This window comes from Schistocerca serialis, chromosome 4 (genome assembly GCF_023864345.2).
Source record: "Schistocerca serialis cubense isolate TAMUIC-IGC-003099 chromosome 4, iqSchSeri2.2, whole genome shotgun sequence".
NCBI lineage: Eukaryota > Metazoa > Arthropoda > Insecta > Orthoptera > Acrididae > Schistocerca > Schistocerca serialis.
Genome location: NC_064641.1, coordinates 15451407 through 15471730, shown reverse-complemented (window position 1 = coordinate 15471730; position 20324 = coordinate 15451407). Strand labels below are relative to the sequence as shown.

Sequence of the window (20324 nt, the reverse complement as noted above, 5' to 3'; positions counted from 1 at the left end):
GAAGAATGCATTGATCAAATACTGCTTTCTTCAGATTTACTGGCATTTTTGATCTGAATACTTTTGAATTCTTCCCAAATGCTTGCCAGCCAAGCTTGATGCGTCGATAGATTTCTGGTCTTATGTCTCCCTTCATATTTATAATCTGGCCAAGGTAGACATATTCACTGACCTCTTCTAGTAGACTGTCCTTGACTTTCACATCTCCAGCTGGGACCCATTTGTTGGATATTACTTTTGTTTTGGAAAGGTTCATGTTCAAGCCAACCAGCTGACATTCCGATGCAAGATCTGTAACTAAGTTTTGGAGCTCTGCGAAGTCTTTGGCCAGTAAGGCAATATCATCAGCAAATCTCAAGTTGGTAAGCCTTCTTCCATTAATTCTAATTCCCTTACCTTCCCAGCTCAGCTTTGACATAGCCATTTCCAATACAGCAGAGAACAGTTTTGGGGAGATGGGATCGCCTTGCTTGACACCCCTCATGATGCGGAATTCTTGAGTTGATTCGCCGATGTTAACATAAGCTGAAGAATTCTCATAGATTTTCCTGAGCACTTCAATGTATGCTGCTCCCACTCCTTGCTCACTCAAAGCTTGGAGGACAGCTACATGGCTAACGGAGTCAAATGCCTTTTCAAAGTCAACAAAGGCAATGCAGAGAGGCAGTTGGTATTCATTCGCTCTGCTTATCACTTCACTAACGGTCAGAATGTGGTCAATAGTGCTAAAATTGCTTCGGAATCCAGCTTGTTCTATAGGTTGGGCTGAGTCTAGGGTGGAACTAATTCGGTTTAACAAGATCTTTGTAAAAATTTTGTACAAAATTGAGAGCAAGCTGATAGGACGGTAGTTTTTAATATTGTGAATACTTCCTTTCTTGTGTATCAAAATAATCTTAGCCTTGTTCCACGATAGTGGGATTGAAGCATAGTGCAGGCAGGAAGTAAATACTTTTGCCAAGTGATTTATTGTTACCTCTCCTGCCAGTTTGAGGATGTCAACGCTGAGCTCATCATCACCTGGCAGTGTTCCCTTCTTCATGCTATCTAGAGCACACTTGACTTCCGATGGGAGTATATCTGGAACACTAGATATATCATTTAAATTAGATACACTCAAATTTTCCCCTGGGTTGCTATACAAATTGCTATAAAAGTCTCTGATGAACTTCAAAACCGCCTCTTTTTCAGTGATTCGACTGTCATTTCCATCGAGTGCGATAATCTGCTTTTTACCTATTGTGAGTTTGCGTTTCGCTGACTTTAAACTTGTCTTGTTCTCCAAGCTTGCTCGTAAGGTGTCTTCAGTGAATTTCTGTATGTCAGTTTTCATTTCTCTTCGCACTGCCTTACATAGTTCGGAATACGCCACCATGTCACGATCGGTTTGGATTTTCATTTCTCTCCTCTGTTGTAAAAGGGTTTCAGTTTTGGCACTGAATTTCTTTGGTTGTTTATTTTTTTGGCATAGGCCACCGACTTCTTGAGCACTTGAAACAATCATTTCCGCCAAATCACAATCTTTAGTTACGTGGAACTTGCTTTGGAGGACTTCTTGGAATTTCGAGGAATGTTCTTCCAGGTTTTTGATGTTGATTACCCTTCTCTTCCCTTTCATAAGTTTACTCCTTTCATTTCTTACATTGAGTTCGACCCTTGCTCTCACAAGACAGTGATCACTGCCAGTGTTGAACTGATTTAGCACTGATACGTCTTTTACAATCTGCGGAATATTTGTCAGAATAAAGTCTATCTCATTTTTGACACTGAAATTTGGGCTTCTCCAAGTCCATTTTCGGTCAGGGTGCTTCTTAAAGAACGTATTCATGATGGACATACTGGTGTACTCAGCGAACTGGACTAATCTCTCACCTCTATCGTTTCGGTCGTCAATCCCATAGTTGCCCACCACTGTGTCGCCTTGTTTCTTGGTGCCAACTTTTGCATTGAAATCTCCAATGACCATCTGGAAGTGACAATCGCTACCTTTTTTACAGGTGTTATCCAGACTTTCGTAAAAGGATTCGATTTCTTCGTCAGGGTGACTTGAGGTGGGAGCGTACACCTGAACAATCTGTATTTTATACCTATTCGACACCTTCAGGACCATTCGAGCTGTCCTGCTGGAAGTTCCTTCTAAGACAGATACTCTATCAGCAATATTCTTGTTGATTAAGAACCCAACTCCATTGAGTTTTCCTTCTGGATCGCCACAAAAGTAAAACAAGTTGCCAGAGCGCAAACGGAGACAGTCTTCCCCTTTTCGGCGAACTTCGCTTAAACCAACAATGCTCCAGTTGATTTTTGTAAGCTCTTTCTCGATCTCTTCTAGTCTGTCGTTGCCTATTAGAGAGCGACAGTTATATGTACAGACGTGAAGAGTCTGTATCTTCTTCTCAGCATCACTTGGTGTTTGGGACATCAAAGTTGCTCCCACCCGGAGATCCGACTGTGGGGCTATTACTCCGGAAAATTTAACATTAATGTCACACAACATAACTCGAAGGTGAGAAGCATAATCGCCACGCTTGCTTCAGAACGGATTGGCGATATAATTTCCAGGCCGTCCCTGACATGGGGTACAGACACCTTTGGTAGGCCGCTCCACTAGAGTACAGACGCCACCACACTGCTAGTTTTGGTCCACCCCGGGTATTTCATTTCCCCGGTGCCACCCATATCTGGGAGGCTTTCCCCTATCCGCCACCTGGGGAGGCGCCCGATGGGGGACTAGCAACCCCACACGGGATATATATATATATATATATATATATATATATATATATATATATATATGCACAAGCACAAACAGTGTAGATAAATCACATTGCACAAACATTTTTCTGTGAGAATTAGCTACATTGGCGTTAAGTTGAACTGGAGGAAATTGAAACCAGAGTTTAAGTCACACTTTTCTAATTCCTCCTACCCAATGCTCAACTGCCAAAGTACACTGAATGGCAGCGTGGCTAGTACGTGTATGTAACTCTCATTATAAGGCTGATGACGTACGTAGGAGCAGTCTGGGAATACCGAACACCAACAGATCTTCAGCCCCTGCACTTGATTAATTGCGAGCAATGTCCCACAACACACACACACACACACACACACACAACAACGGACCACTCGACTGTACAGTGATATGAGACACTCGAAAGCTCTACGTAGCTCGCTATGTGCTTCGCATCACGCCTTTCTACTGTACATGCTTCTCGCTCAAAAATAATCTGTGGTGAACTTCTGTTCTTGCACAAGACACGCTGACTAAACACAAGTTGTACATTTTCGTCGTCCTTTGTTCATTCATCTCAAAATCATAAAATTTTAATATTCATTGCATCTTTACACATCCCCATGTATCGTTTATTTTGTGTATATTACCTGAAGAAGAAGAATAGTATAAAACAACTGAGGGCAGCAACCGAGAGGGAATAGTTCCAATTGGGCAGCGCCCAAGACACCAGGCCAGCAAGCATCATTCCAACGGCCATGCTGCAGCACGCATAGCGGTTGACTGCAGTGCGGTGCTTGATATCAGTTAGCTCCAAACCTGAAGCACGAGAAATCATCGTCAAATGCTTTCAATATTACGTATCAAATAACACAGACTTCACTTCAAAAATGTTTCGGAGGATATTCTATAGTGCACTTGCACGACAGACACCATAGCACTGTGTATACTTCCACAATAAATAACTTTTAATGAAAGCCTAAAACTGTAAACGAGCAGTGTTTGCTAAACCAAGCCACTTTTTCTACTCGATTTAGTACGAATGGTGTTGTTGTTGATGTTGTCATCAGTCCAGAGACTGGTTTGATGCAGCAGTCCACGCTACTCTATCCTGCGCAAGCTTCTTAATCTCCAAGTAACTTCTTCAACCTACATTCTTCTGAATCTGCTTAGTGTATTCATCTCTTGGTTTCCCTCTACAATTTTTACCCTCCACGCTGCCTTCCAATACTAAATTGGTGATCCCTTGATGCATCAGAACATGTCCTATTAACCGATCCCTTATTCCAGTCAAGTTGTACCACAAATTGCTCTTCTCCCCAATTCTACTCAGTACCTCCTCATTAATTACATGATCTACCCATCTAATCTTCAGCATCCTTGTGTAGCACATTATTTTGAAAGCTTCAATTCTCTTCTTGTCTAAACTAGTGATCGTCCATGTTTCAATTTCATACACAGCTACACTCCATAGAAATACTTTCAGAAACGACTTACTGATACTTAAATCTATACTCGATCTTAACAAATTTCTCTTCTTCAAAAAGGCTTTCCTTGCCATCACCAATCTACATTTTATATCCTCTCTACTTCGACCATCATCTTGCTCCCCAAACAGGAAAACTCACCTACTACTTTAAGTGTCCCATTTCCTAATCCAATCACCTTTACACTTGGTGTGCGTGATTTTTCAGGACCACTTGTGTATTATTTATTACAGGTAGCTTGTCATCTGCAACCAAACAAAATTTCTCATCAACATCGTTTGGTTGCAGATGACAAGCAACCTGTAATAAATAATACACAAGTGGTCCTGAAAAATCACGCACACCAAGGTATTAACAAAAAGAAATGAACTAGTGTTTGAACTAAATATCAACATAATTTTGTAATTATTTAGTAAACGTGTTCACACTGCAGAATAAATAAAACGGAAACCCACTGATGATGGCACAGTGGTGCAGGAACATGTTTGGGTACTGAGAAAAAACGGTGTTCTCCATAACTGGCGGACGTCACATATTACAATTCTGGTTTAATATTTCACTGCATTGGCTTGTTGCTGAGATTGTTGTGAAAGTTGAATCTATCTTTCTAGCACTTACCAACAGACAAGACAGATTCTGTCAAAGGCCCAGCCGCAGCTGACACGAGGGATGCCGCCAGGATGAAGAGTGGCAGCACGTGTGGAGCGAGCACGACCAGCACTCTGCTGAGCACGTGGGCTGACAGGCACAGCAGCTGCTGGGGGCGTCGGCCGTACCTGACGTCAGCAAGAGTCAGCTCAACCCGTGTGTCGAGGTCCTGGGCAGTCCAGCTAGCAGATAAAGTCCTATGATCATGTGCAGGTTCAAAATGGCTCTGAGCACTATGTGACTTAACGTCCGAGGTCATCAGTCGCCTAGAACTTAGAACTAATTAAACCTAACTAACTGAAGGACATCACACACATCCATGCCTGAGGCAGGATTCGAACCTGCGACCGTAGCAGTCGCGCGGTTCCGGACTGTAGGGCTTAGAACCCCACGGTCACTCCGGCTGGCCGATCATGTGCTGACACTTATTAACAAAAATATTGCTTTTATTTGTTGATGAACTTTGTGCTTGGGACAGAAAAGAGCAGAAACTGGAGTAACCGTGACCTTAGATGGTTTACAAGTGACCGTTAACCCTATCGACACCATGCCTGTACGCAATATGGGCGCCCGTGTGTTGGCTGTGTAGACGGCGTCCTTATTCCGTGCGGGCACAGCTTTTCCATTCGCTGAAATGTGTTTCCCCACGTACTACGCAACTTTCGACTGTAGGATAGCCGTAGCAGTTCATATTTTATCCGCTAGATGCAGCAGGAATCGATTTACAGGTGTGCCTTTACTGAAAACATTGTGGGTTCAAATGGTTCAAATGGCTCTGAGCACTATGGGACTTAACATCTAAGGTCATCAGTCCCGTAGAACTTAGAACTACTTAAACGTAAGGACATCACACACATCCATGCCTGAGGCAGGATTCGAACCTGCGACCGAAGCGGTCGCGCGATTCCAGACTGAAGCGCCTAGAACCACTCGGCCGCACTGCACATTGTAGGAACATCAGAAGATACTACCAGTGGGAACTCTCGTGAAGAACAGAAAGGGCCTGCCAGCGAGGTTCAAAGCAAAGTAAGTTAGTTTTTTTCCTTTTTTAAAAAATAAAACAAGCATATATTCCAGACTCAAATGGCTAAATAACGTGTTATACATTGACTCTCTGCAAAACATCAGGCAACCACCAAACAGATTCTGTATGTTCAAAAGAATATTTTACAAGAACAATAGAGCCAAACATTATCGTAATCTAACGTGGACAAGACTAGTGTAGACTGTGTCATTCAGCTTCACATCTACTGCCCATTCGCAAGAAAAACAATGAAGTGGCAAGAAAGCTTTTCTTTCACTTTCTCTTAATGTCTGCTGTGAATGATTGGTTTTATTTTGTACAAGGATGTTACCGAGCAGAAGATATCTCTAGTGGAATTTGTAAAACGAAGTTAGCATACACTCGTTAGCTGCGTGAGCAGACATTCGATCATTGGAAGCAACACCAGCCACCAGTGTAGATAGAAATTTTGGTCGTCATCTTCCAGAACAACAAAGGAAACGCCACGCGTATCAGTAAAGTTTCCTTTGACAAAGGAAAGAGAGAGACTGGCAAGTGGATAACGAAACAAACCAGATAGTGGTACTAAAACTGCAGTGTCTAACTTCATGTACCACCACGTGTGTAAATTACATATGAATTACAAGTGATAATTTTTTGTCGTACAGTGTAAATATGCAGTTGTGAAGTTATATTTTTCTTTTTATTTGTGAACTAATGTGAAACTTTTTCGACTGAGGAGGGGGAATTTTTTCGTGTTCTTGGAAACCCTAATATATCAGTACTAATGCGAACACACACACACACACATATATCCTATTTATCTTGGCCACCCTGAACAACTGTTTGTGCAGATGAAAATTACAAAATGTTTGAAGCAAATGTTCTTTAGCCGTCAGGGAGACATCAATCGGCATGATTGCCTTTGTTGTAGCTTTGTTTTTTTACAAAGATATGAACAACGATTTGACTTTTTTAAATGATACCCTGTATTTTTTATTCGGTAATTCAATTCTCCTCCTAAAGACGTATTCAAAAATGTGTCACAGTGTACCATTCACTGAAACACAGCGTTATTAATTACATAACACAACACTGACGTAGACGCTTCCAGCGCTTAGTGCAGGTAGTCGGGGTAATGGAACACATCCACGTGCTGACGTTGACAGAGGACAAATGTAAACATAAGTAGAATGCACACCCATCATTCCGTCAACCATCGTTGGTTGGAGAGTTGTGTGAGTAGAATGTACACCAACGAAGAGAAGGTAGAAATGCAACTCATCTGTGGGGAATGTAAGTTAGCAGAACAGTAATTGCAATACTGTTTTCTTATGTACGGGTACATTTAGTAAAGTAGTGTAGTCCTTTTGAAATACTGTTGTGTAGAGTAGGCATACAGTAAAGGCTGTCCTTCCTACAAACTGCATCGACAGATGTTTCTTTTTTGTAGTTGCTGAAGGTAGGCCAAATGCTACGCAGGCAGTGAACTGTACAGAGCGATATCCTGACAAGAAAACGCCTTCCCGGTGGATGTTTTCTCGTCTTGTTGCAACGCTTCAGGAAATGAGAAGTTTCGACCCACGACAACGCAGTGGTTGTAGCACTCGCACAGACGAAGTTGCCGAAGTTACTGTTCTCGCTTCCGTTGCTATGAATCCACATGTGAGCACACGACAGCTTGAACACGAGATTGGCATTCCTAAAACCAGAGTACATAGTATTCTTACACGTCACCGGTTCCATCCTTACCATGCCCACCTACATCAAGAATTGCATGGGAATGATTTCCAGAATCGCGTACAGTTCTGTCAGTGGGCACAGCAGCAAATCCTGGCCAACCCGAACTTCTTCTCCAATGTTCTGTTTACCGATGAATGTTCCTTCTCAAACAAACGACAGGTAAACACAAGATACATGCATTATTGGTCCAGCGACAACCCACGATGGCTTAGACAGGTGGAACATCAGCATCGATGGTGAGTTAACGTCTGGTGTGGGATGCTCGGTACTACAATTATTGGCGATTATTTCATCAATGGTAGTCTAAACGGCACAGTGTGTGCCAGCTTCCTCAGATGAACATAATGCCTTGCGTGCACGTCGTGTTCTGAACCGAAGGTATCCTGCCAGATGGATTGGTCGACGAGGAACAGTTGCTTGGTCTGCTAGGCCTCCTGATTTAACTCCTCTGGACTTTTTTCTTTGGGGATGCATTTAAGACGTTCTCTATTGCGATATTCCAACAACTTCAGAGGACATGCAGGAATGTATCACGCTTGCTTGTAGTTCTCTTCAGCTGGCAACTCTAGAAGCAGTAAATAATTCTTTCATTCGACGAGTGCACCAGTGTATCTGTGTCCAGGGTCACCACTTTGAGCACCTTTGAATGTTCTACTCCTGGGCAATGGTACACGAGAGTCAAAGTCAATTTTGTGTTATGTTTTTACTTGGTTTTCCCTTGTTTTCTGACAATTCTAGCAAGTGGACGAGTTTGTCACCCCAGGCTCAAAGTCAGTGTTGTGTTATGTAACTAATAACGTTGTGTTTCAGTGAATGGTACACTGTGATACATTTTTGAATACGTCTTTAGCAGGAGAATTGAATTACCGAATACAAAATACAGGGTATCGTTTAAAAAAGTCATATCGTTGTTCATATCTTTGTAAAAAAACAAAGCTACAACAAAGGCAATCATGCCGATTGATGTCTCCCTGACGGCTAAAGAACATTTGCTTCAAACATTTTGTAATTTGCATCTGGACAAACAGTTATTTAGGATGGTCAAGACAAATGGGACACCCTGTATATAAAAGTAAGCATATTTTCCTAAACTGTAATGTATGGGGTTTAAAATGATGTATATATATGTACCTATGAGATGCTTCATTAATGTGTAATTATTCTTTAAATTTACAATATAATCGCCAGTTCATCTACGCAGTCGAAGAGCAGAGTTATCAGTGCTGAATGTGTTAAATTTAGTTACAAAACGCCATGCACAAGGCGAAACATGAATGAAGAAGAGCTGAAATTGTTCAGGAGATGAGGCATGCGACCCGTTTCATAAAGTAGACACTGTTGATGAGAAAATAATTCAATTTTTCACCTTCGTCAGTCTATTCCGTTTCTTCGCTGCCCGTGTTCAACAATACAGTCAGCAGCTCATGGTCTCGTGCTTCGCAATGCTGACTCTCGATCAAGAGGCTCTGTATTCCATTCCTGGCCGGGTCGGGGATTTTCTGCACAGGACACTGGGTGCTCGTGGGTTGCCCTCAAAATTATTTCATCATCATCGATGCGGAAGTGGCGTCGAATAAAAACAAATACTTGCATCTGGTGGCCATACCTTCCCAGAATGGGATTTCCGCCCACCGGTGCTACACGCACATTTCATTCCATTTCAACGAAAATACGCAGAATACCCAGTGGAGCTTACACCTGTAATTGCATTGATGGGCCAAAGCATTATGACCAGCTTTTTAATAGTGTCTTGATCTCCCTTTGGAGCTCATACATCAGCGATTGTGCATGTCATGGATTTGCCCGATAGCATCCCAAATTTAGTATTGGAGGGCAGCGTGGAGGGTAAAAATCGTAGAGGGAGACCAAGAGATGAATACACTAAGCAGATTCAGAAGGATGTAGGTTGCAGTAGGTACTGGGAGATGAAAAAGCTTGCACAGGATAGAGTAGCATGGAGAGCTGCATCAAACCAGTCTCAGGACTGAAGACCACAACAACAACAACATCCCAAATATGTTCCATCGAGCTCATGCTCAAAATGAGTTCACAATCATGTTTCTCAAACCACTGCAGTACGATTCTGGCCTTGTAACACAGACAGTTATCCCGGTGGAAGATGTCGTTGCCGTCTGGGAATACATTAAGCGAGAAGGGATATTGGTGGTCCACAGCACTAAACATGCAATCCACATCTGTCATGATACCTTCGACAGTGCCACAGGACCCATGAAAACCCAGATCAGTGTCCACTTTAGCGTAATACTGCTTCCACCAGCCTGCATCCATGGGACGGAATGTTGAGGATGTTGGTGGAGTAACTTGGGAACACATAGACGTCACCTGCTACAGAGAATCCATGTTCAACCACGTGCGCTACATGATATGCTCCAAAACCTTGTGTCTGTACCACCATTGTACTCTGTCTTCAGATATCCCGCAGATCGCAGCCCATTCTTTTTCAGGGGCAAGCTTCTGATGATGATGTTTTTTGGTTTGTGGGGCGCTCAACTGCGCCTGTACAAATTCCCAACCTTTGCTCAGCCCAATCTCATCGCTTTCATGAATGAGGATGAAATGATGAGGACAATACAAACACCCAGTCATCTAGAGGCAGGTGAAAATCCCTGACAGGAATCGAACCCGGGACCCCGTGCTCGGGAAGCGATAACGCGACCGCGAGACCACGAGCTGTGGACACAAGCTTCTGACCTCCTTGTTCTGTGATAAGGTACAGACATTCGACAGCTTGTCGCCTGCTCGTGGTTCCACAGTCGTTCATCCATTTTCCGTAGATACTCACGACAGTAGCACGTGAACAGCTGACAAGTTTCACAGTTTTCATGATGCTCGTTCCCAGGTGTAGTGTCATAACAGTGTGCACTTTGCTGAGCCACGTATGTCAGTGGATTTCCCCACTTCCACTGAGGTGACAAGTGTCGTGGGATACCTCCTAATATCATGTCAGACATGCTTTTCCCCAGTGCAGCGCGGCAACTTGGCGTGGTATTTACTCAAAAAGTCGTTGGAAATCAACAGTAGAAATACTGAGCCATGCTGGCACTATATATATACCCATAACTGCGAAAGTGTTGCCGGTGCAGGATTTTGTGCACAAACTGACCTCACGATTATGTCCCATAAAAGTTCCATGGGGTTCATGTCCGGCGATCTGGGTGGAGAACTCGCTCGAATTGTCTGCAACGTTTTTCAAACCAATCGAGAACAATTGTGGCCCAGTCACATGGCGCATTGTGATCCGTAAAAATTCCATCGTTGTTTCAGAACGCGAAGTACATGAAAGGCTGCAAATAGTCTCCAAGAAGCTGAACGCAAACATATCCAGTCAATGGCCGGTTCAGTTGGATCAGAGGACCCAGTCCATTCCATGTAAACACAACTCATACAAATATGAAGCCACCACCATCTTGGAAAGTGCATTATTGACAAGTTGGGTGCGTGGCTTCGTTGGGTCTGCTCACACTCGACCCTTACATCACCATTTACCACCCGAGATCAGGACTCATCTCACCAGGCCAAGGTTTCCCAGTCGCCTACAGTCCAACCGATAATGTGACCACCCCATGAGAGACGCTGAAGGCGATGTCGTGATGCTAACAAAGGCACTCGCGTCAGTCGTCTGCTGTCTTGATCCACTAACGCCAAATTTCACCGCACTGTCTCAACGGTTGCGCTCGTCGTACATCCCATATTAATTTCTGCGATAATTTCACGCAGTGTTGCTTGTCTGTTAGCATTGACAGCTCTACGCAAACGTCGCTGCTCTCGGTCGTGAAGTGAAGGCCATCGGCCACTATGTTGTCCTTGGTGAGAGGTAATGCCTGAAATTTGGCATTCCCGGCGCACTCTTGGCGCTGTGTATCTCGGAATATTTTAATCCCTAACGATTTCCATAATGGAATGACCCATGCTACCATTCCGTGTTTAAAGTCTGTTAATTCTCGTCGTGCGTCCATAACCACAGAGGATAATTTTTCACACTAACATCTCTGTACAAATGACAGCTTTGTCAATGTTTTGACCTTTTATACCCAGTCTATGCGATACTACCGCCACCTGTATGTGTACATAACGTACGCCCACGACTTATTTCAAGTCAGTGTATGTACGAGGGGACTCGAAAACGTAAGTTACGCATTATTTCCGCAGGTCAAGTAGTTTTTGTTGAATGCTGCACTACACGTCGAAGTGACTCAGATAAATGACAGTATTTTTCCGCATAGTTACCAAATCTCTGCACAACAACCGTCGGAACATTTTACCAATCGTTCAGTTCCTTGACGATAGAAATCCGCTCCTTGATCCTGGAGTCATTCTAGGATCACTATGTGAAAGTTCTCTCAGTTCAAAAATCCGCCGCCTTCCCCCCCCTACCCCCCCCCCCCCCCCGGCAGATCTGGACTTCTCGGTCAGCATCGCTCATGTCTGTGCGGCATTGGTCAAATTTTTTGCGGCATTTCCTTGCTTCTGGGCGAGACATTGCTTGTGGTCCATATAGCGCCAGAATTTCACAGTGAATCTGTATGCAATTTAGGCCTTTTGTGCAGAAGATTCGTTCTTTTCCATGTACTTGAACTTTGGAGTACATCTCTAGATGTCGCTTCAGTTCCATCGTGCACTGTGATGCATCGGTTATCCGTACTGCAGCACAACTCTGTCTACAGGAAACCCGGAACTCTCAACTGACAATGTTTTTTTGGAAATTTGTGGTAAGTTCCCATGGGACCAAACTACTGAGGTCATTGGTCCCGAGGCTTACGCCCTACTTAATCTAACTCAAACTAACTTACGCTAAGGACAACATGTGACGGTACGTCACATTAATGGACATTTGGAGAAATGGAAAACAAGTTTTTGTTATGAGACGAGTGAAACATAAATTATCTAAAGACTAAGTACGTCTGCGCGATGTATAACAAATAGTAAAGAACGTAAGTTATAATTATCAAAACACAAATATCGACGAAATTAACAAAACACAGTTTTTTAGTATAATCTCTGTGTAATATAGGCCATGAAAATCAGAGACAATGCTTTGATTGAACCAGCTCTCCTGTTTTGTTTCGTCTAGCGGTAGACCGCCATTGTAGTGCTGTTTGATAATTAACGTAAGTTTTATATTTTTGAAAGAGTGTATTATGGACTTAGTTGTCACCTCTCATGAGCGCAACCATTAATTATAATTAACGACATTTTTACAGAACTTCGTAGTGCAGGGAGCTCATCTCCCCTAGCAGGATTTAGTCGGCCATTACGCTGACGATTCATGTTATTAAATGTAAATGAGAGAGACTTCTGAATTTTGATGTTTCATTAATTTCAAAGTTAAAGACAGGAGTGATAGTTTTCATTTATTAAAACTCACAGCACTGAATGAGTTCAGTATGTTTCATTTTGTCCGCCTAACGGCAGATGAGATTCTCTCCAGTTTCGCCTTGCAAATAATGAACAAGAAGTATTGAAAATCATTACATTCCGCAATATCTCAGTTAATCTTTGTGTAGTTTGGTATATAAATAACCAGTAGCCCCTGAGACCCATGTTAATAATTACAGTTTGCGTAAGAATACGCATATTTTCTTTTCTAAATGACAACGCTCACGCAAACTATTTATTAGAAGGCGGTGAGTTGCGCGTTGTGTTTAAAAAATATTATATCGTACGTACTTCGGGACATCCGATGTCCGTACGAGTGTTATCGCGCTATAAGTTAACAAAAAGTCTCATGCTAGCCCACAATATTTAAAGCTACCCCAACCAAAATCATAAAACATAATTATAAAAATAAAAATATATAATTATCCCGTGATAAAGCGCCCCCACAGCCACACACATACATATACACTTATACGGTGATAAACACACACATCCATGCCCGAGAGAGGACTCGAACCTCCGATGGGAGAAGACGCGCGAACCGTGGTAAAGCGCCTAAGACCACGCGGCTATCCCTCGCGGCTCTGCCGACTTTGTGACACTCTTGTTGCACAATGGACTTATTGTGAGGCGACATGCGTAATTTATTTTCTGAAGTTCCTTTGTGCTCTCGTTACAGCTTCTAGTGTCGGCATCGCCTCAAGGCAGCATTCAGTGTCGTGGTGGGTGGTGGTCGTAACTGTTGGCTCATCACTGTAGGTTCAACCCGTGATGGGTTATCTCTCTACTTCTCGTTCTTCTTTATCTTTTGTCATTAACCAATAGCGTTAAACTGAGATGACAAAAGTATTGGGATAGCGATATGCACATGTAGATATGGAAATAATATGGCGTACACAACGTATGAGAGGTCAGTACATCGCCGGAGCTGTCATTTGCACTCGGGTGATGCATGTGAAAAGGTTTCCGAACGGAATACAGCCGTACAATGGGAATTAACAGAATTTGAACGCGGCATGGTGGTTCTGCCTAGAAAAATGGTTCAAATGGCTCTGAGCCCTATGGGACTCAACATCTGTGGTCATAAGTCCCCTAGAACATAGAACTACTTAAACCTAACTAACCTAAGGACATCACACACATCCATGCCCGAGGCAGGATTCGAACCTGCGACCGTAGCGGTCACGCGGTTCCGGACTGAAGCGCCTTTAACCGCACGGCCACACCGGCCGGCTTTCTGCCTAGATCCATGAGATATATCACTTCGGAAATCGCTAGGGAATTCAATATTCCGAGCTCCATAATGCGAAGAGTGTGCCTAGAATACCAAATTTCAGGCGTTACCTCTCACCAAGGACAATGCAGTGCTCGACGGCCTTCACTTAACAACCGAGAGCAGCGGTGTTTGCGTAGAGTTGTCAGTGCTGACAGACAAGCAACACTGTGTCAAATGACGGCATAAATCAATGTCGGATGTACGACGAACGTAACCGTCAGGCCAGTGCGGCGAAATATGGCGTTACTGGGCTATGGCTGCAGGGCCTTCGAAAACATTGGTCGGACCCTAGACGACTGCAGAAAACAGTCCGGATTTCACTTGGTAAGAGCTGATGGCAGGGTTTGAATGGGACGCAGACCCCATGAGGCCGTGGACGCAGTTGTCAACAAGTTACTCGTGACTCCATAATGGTTCAAATGGCTCTGAGCACTATGGGACTTAACATCTGTGGTCATCAGTCCCTAGAACTTAGAACTACGTAAACCTAACTAACCTAAGGACATCACATACATCCATGCCCGAGGCAGGATTCGAACCTGCGACTGTAGCAGTCGCGCGGTTCCGGACTGAGCGCCTAGAACCGCTAGACCACCGCGGCCGGCGACTCCATAATGGTGTGGGCTGTGTCTGCATGGAACAGACATCAGGCTATCGACCAGTGCTACCCTCGACACCCACTGGTCGTGATCGTTCATATCCCCTTTCTGGCATTAATCGAGACGGACGATCGATCGTCTTTGTCTGGATCCCAGGTCACGTCAGGGGTCCCAGCGAACGAACATGCTGACCTGTTGGCTAAGTTAGCTATCAGGATGACGACTTTGGAGTTGAGGGTGCCAGAACTGGGCCTGTGCTCGACTCCCCACCACCAGTTGAACACTGATTGGTGCGCCCTGCTTTCTTCTAAAAGACTGCGAGAAATAAAGGCGACCACAGCCATGTGGCAGTCTTCCCTTCGTGCTTCTCACGGAGAATCTGCCATTCTCTGTCAGCTTCACATTGGCTATGCTTGGCTCACCCAAGGCCACGGCCTACGGCGTGAGGATCCACCCCACTGTCAGTGTGGTGCCAATCTGATGGGTGCTGAGCGCCTACATCCTACTGGAATGCCCTAATCTGACCTCCCCCACTCCCCCCCCCCCCCCACACGCACACAGACACAGTGAAACCCCAAACTTGTAGATACGCTGCCTCTGGTGCTAGCGGATGGCGTCAGAGTCGCTGATCTGGTTTTAAATTTTAGCAGTGAAGGTGGTTTCCACTCGTCTCTGTGAGGGAGGGCATAATGGCCTCGTCAGTCTCTTGAGGGGTTGGAGGGATTCCCTGTAGCCTGGTCCCACCCAGGGGGTACGTGGCTGCCCTTTGTCGGAGGTCCAGCCTGGCTTTTGGCTTTCGCACATTTCAAGTTCTTACTCTTTTACTCGTATGTCGTTGGTTTACTATCTCTTCGTCGCTGTTGTCTTTCCTGAGGTTTTATAAACTTGTCTGTGTTGCTAGTTTCTGTTGTGATAATAGAGTGAGAGTAAAAGCCAATCGCATGCAGAGGGTGCATCTCCCACTACATAACATGTTTTGGGGGCCTCCAACTGCTGTCTGAGCGGAGCAATACACCCACTTTCTCTCACCTACCATTCACTCACTTCTACTTGCTTGTATCTCTAAGTTTTATTGATTCTCAGTTACAATGGGTCCATCAGGATTTGTCTTCTGTGTCCTTCCTCTCTGAGCAACCACCCGGCTTGACACACATACGATGGAGCGACTGATAACCTCGTAGTTTGGTCTCTTAAACTCCATCAATCCAAGGGACATCAGAATAAAAGCAAAAACAGTAGCTGGTTATACCATAAAAATCTTTTTAAGGATTTAGTTTCTAATAACATAATGGAGCACATCAAACAAATTTTTATCCACTTTAAGAAATCGTCAGTTGATACTGCCCTAAAGTTCTTGTTATGATTACAGAACACGAACGAACTTCATTTACATATTGCAGGAAAAATTAATCGAAAACTCAGAATAACTCTTTCTACCTGGGAATAAATATGTGTTTTAAACAGAACAAGGCAAATAAGAGGACAACTAAAAGCGTAAGTTTGCAAATACATCATACATAATTATCCTATATATTATATTTCCTTATAGAACAGAGTATGGATTGGTAGAAAAAACTAATAGCAAAACATTTGGTTGGCTGTGATCCAGCAACTATAAGCTATTTAATTACAGGACGTATATACACCCACTACGGTTGCACAAAATTTTGTCAACTGACCACGATTTTGATTTTTCATCAGAAAAAAAGTTACATGGAATACATGCAATCACACCATGGTTTCTGTTTGGCGAGAGCACTTTTGCTCAGACGTTTTAAACCATGGTGTGATTACATGTATTCCATGTAACTTTCTATTCTGATGGAGATTGCCCTACTGCAATCGAAACCATGGTCAGCTGACAAAATTTTGTGCAACCGAAATGCCTGTATATAAGTCCTGTAAATTAATAGTAAAAAATTGATTCTATAACACACTGTCACAATGCAATACATGGTACTGAAATATCTTAAATCTTAGGTCAATGATGTGTAATATTAATCTACTTTCAGCTTCTTGAGCTCAACTTAGTATTATTATAGAAAAGTGTGAACGATAGCTGTGTATGTGTGTGTGTGTGTGTGTGTGTGAATGTGTGTGTGTGTGTGTGTGTGTGTGTGGACACAAAAAAGCGCAGTAAAATCCTTATGCAACTAAACCCTTAAGTAGCTTTGGCTTCTATGTACGAATAAGATTATCTTTTGCTTTTCTCTATTTATTAACATAAATGTCTAGTACTACTGAAAAAATTCCATGGTGCATTAACAAGTAACTGACTTCACCACAGTGCCAGCAGAAAAAGACACAATTTGGAAATGCAGTGTAGTGCGTGTGACATATAGGAACACGTCGACGATAATGATAATGTACTCTTATTATAGTGATTGAAACGGTAGCCAATTGTGAAGAATGTACCACGTATTTGTCGTTATTGAAAAACCAATCAAAACTTCTAAAAGTAGCTCAACTTCTTATTTACTAAAAATAATCAGTGTGTCTTTTCGTGAATTAATCAAAATTATTAAGTGATCATGATGGATTAAACCAGCCTTAAAAAAACAGCTACGCACATGTCGCCTATGTAGCCAAACAGTAACCCCAGGGCCACTCCAATAACCTGTGAGTAGAACAAGACGTCATTGACGGCCTGCCGGTTGTCGCAGACCCAGTTCATCTGTGACGTCACCGTCAGGGAGAACCACGTGTCGTCATACTCCCAGCCGTGCTGGCACTTCACAGGTTCCCTGCTGCCGCCGAAGTCCGTCACATCGCTCTGGTTGTACATCAGGCACTTGCTGAACGAGGCTCCTTCCCTGTAACAAGCAGGAAATAGCGGTAGGGCACAAAAGAGGAGCTCACTGCTTACTCAAATGACGCGAAAACCGTGTAAAACGAAATAATTAGATCCAGACAAGAAAAGACACTCTTGATATTACTGGAGAACTTTTTGTAGTGTAATATTAACACGCGACTGTTTTGTGACCTTGAATTGTCTCTATATGCTGTGAAATGCACAAATGTTTTGAACAGTGGCACATGCGAAAATGTCAATGCATGTGGGCGGAGATAGGTACTAGCTTGGGCAGCCACAAGCTGTGGTGTCACCGCCAGACACCACACTTGCTAAGTGGTAGCCTTTAAATCGGCCGCGGTCCGTTAGTATACGTCGGACCCGCGTGTCGCCACTATCAGTGATTGCAGACCGAGCGCCGCCACACGGCAGGTCTAGAGAGAGACTTCCTAGCACTCGCCCCAGTTGTACAGCCGACTTTGCTAGCGATGGTTCACTGACAAAATACGCTCTCATTTGCCGAGACGATAGTTAGCATAGCCTTCAGCTACGTCATTTGCTACGACCCAGCAAGGCGCCATTACCAGTTACTATTGATGCTGTAAAACATGTACCGTCAAGAGCGATGTTCACCATTTATGGATTAAAGTTAAGTATTCCACAGCTACGTCCTTTTTTGCTAGTCTAATTTCCTTGACCTGTTCCAGACCTCACGCCAGCCTGCGTGAGTTAAAACGCGTGCCTTTCGGCTTCCTCTCACACCGGGTTGGCTCTCTTGCCAACCCACAACACAAGCAACTGAACGTATTTTCTAAGTACACAAAGTCTTAATATTAGCCTTGATTATTTTTTTCTTTCAGCCCTCGTACACGATATTTTCAGGGGAGCTTAAGAACATGCCTGCAGTAAATGGCCTTTCCATTGTGATTGAGTTGATGGAGCAAGTTCAAATTTGTTGCAGCGCAAGCACCTAACCAGAAGTCGAAATATAATAATGGACGAACACGCCACGAGGAATAGTTCCTTAGCATTGGGAGCAGCATCATTCCTTCTGCACCGATGTACGTATCTACTGGACGACATGAAATTTATGACTCAGTATGCTGATAGATGTCTGAGAAAAGTTCCAATAGGCATTACCGGAGAAAACAAAAGTATTTCATAAACTGACCTAGAAGGGAAATGTTACATCATGAAGCACCATTCCGATGTATATGAGACTGTGGAGATGTTCATCACATGACGAGTTGTTAAATGATTAAACTTTTATTCCTTCCGGAAATGGTGTAAATTAACAACATCAGTATGAGGTGTGACACCCGTGGGCCCCAAGACACACTTGTGTTTATCGTGTTGTGGAAGCAAACATCCTCCTAATGTGGCCTTGGGGAAGCTCTTGCCATGCCTGAAACACATGGTGGGTCAGTCACTAAAGTTTCTGGCTAGAGGTCCGTACGAAGTATACGTCTTCCCGCCATGTTTGAGACTTGTTCTGCAGGTGACAAATCAGAGGACTGGTCAAACTATTCAGAGATTCGTACATTTCTCAAAGTGTTTATGGTGATAATTGCAGTGTGAGGTCTCGCATTGTCCTGAAACATTGGGACCCTGATCATTAAAATTATGACAACATGATTTCAGACAATGGAAAATCCAGGATGGAATGTAACAATACGAGAAAAGGAAAGTTGCTGCTCACCATATTGAGGAGATGCTGAGTCGCGATAGGCACGATAAAATGATTTATACAGTCATAGCTTTCGGCCATTAAGGTCTTTGTCAGCAGTAGATACACATACACACACGCACACACACACACACTCACGCAAGCACAACTTGCACACACGTCTGCAGTCTCAGAGAGCTGAAACTACACTGACAAGTTTAGTTTCTGCAGTAAGTATGTAGAGGCTTATCTCATGAGGGGTAAAATAGATACTACCTACAGGAAAATTAAAGAGACCTTTGCAGAAAAGAGAAAAACCTGCATGAATATCAAGAGCTCAGATGGAAACCCAGTTCTAAGCAAAGAAGGGAAAGCAGAAAGGTGGAAGGAGTATATAGAGGGTCTATACAGGGGCGATGTTCTTGAGGACAATATTCTGGAAATGGAAGAGGATGTAGATGAAGATTAAATGGGAGATATGATACTGCGTGAAGAGTTTGACAGAGCACTGAAAGACTTAAGTCGAAACAAGGCCCCGGGGGTAGACAACATTCCATTAGAACTACTGACAGCCTTGGGAGAGCCAGTCCTGACAAAACTCTACCATCTGGTGAGCAAGATGTATGAACAGGGGAATACCCTCAGACTTCAAGAAGAATATAATAATTCCAATCCCAAAGAAAGTAGGTGTTGACAGATGTGAAAATTACCGAACTATCAGTTTAAAAAGTTACAGCTGAAAAATACTAACGCGAATTCTTTACAGACGAATGGAAAATCTGGTAGAAGCCGACCTCGGGGAAGATCAGTTTGGATTCCGTAGAAATGTTGGAACACGTGAGGCAATACTGACCCTACGACTTATCTTAGAAGAAAGATTAAGGAAAGGCAAACCTACGTTTCTAGCATTTGTAGACTTAGAGAAAGCTTTTGACAATGTTGACTGGAATACTCTCTTTAAAATTCTGAAGGTGGCAAGG

General features: G+C 43.4%; 1 protein-coding gene across 1 annotated transcript in view; it reads right to left on the bottom strand.

Annotated features, from left to right (window-relative positions):
* The window catches only part of LOC126473668 (solute carrier family 22 member 7-like), a 333310-nt gene that overhangs the window by 246575 nt on the left and 66411 nt on the right, over nucleotides 1-20324 (bottom strand). The window contains exon 4 of the mRNA XM_050100901.1: nucleotides 17458-17700. Within this exon, the coding sequence (XP_049956858.1) occupies nucleotides 17458-17700 (243 nt within the window). The remainder of the gene's footprint in view (nucleotides 1-17457; nucleotides 17701-20324) is intronic.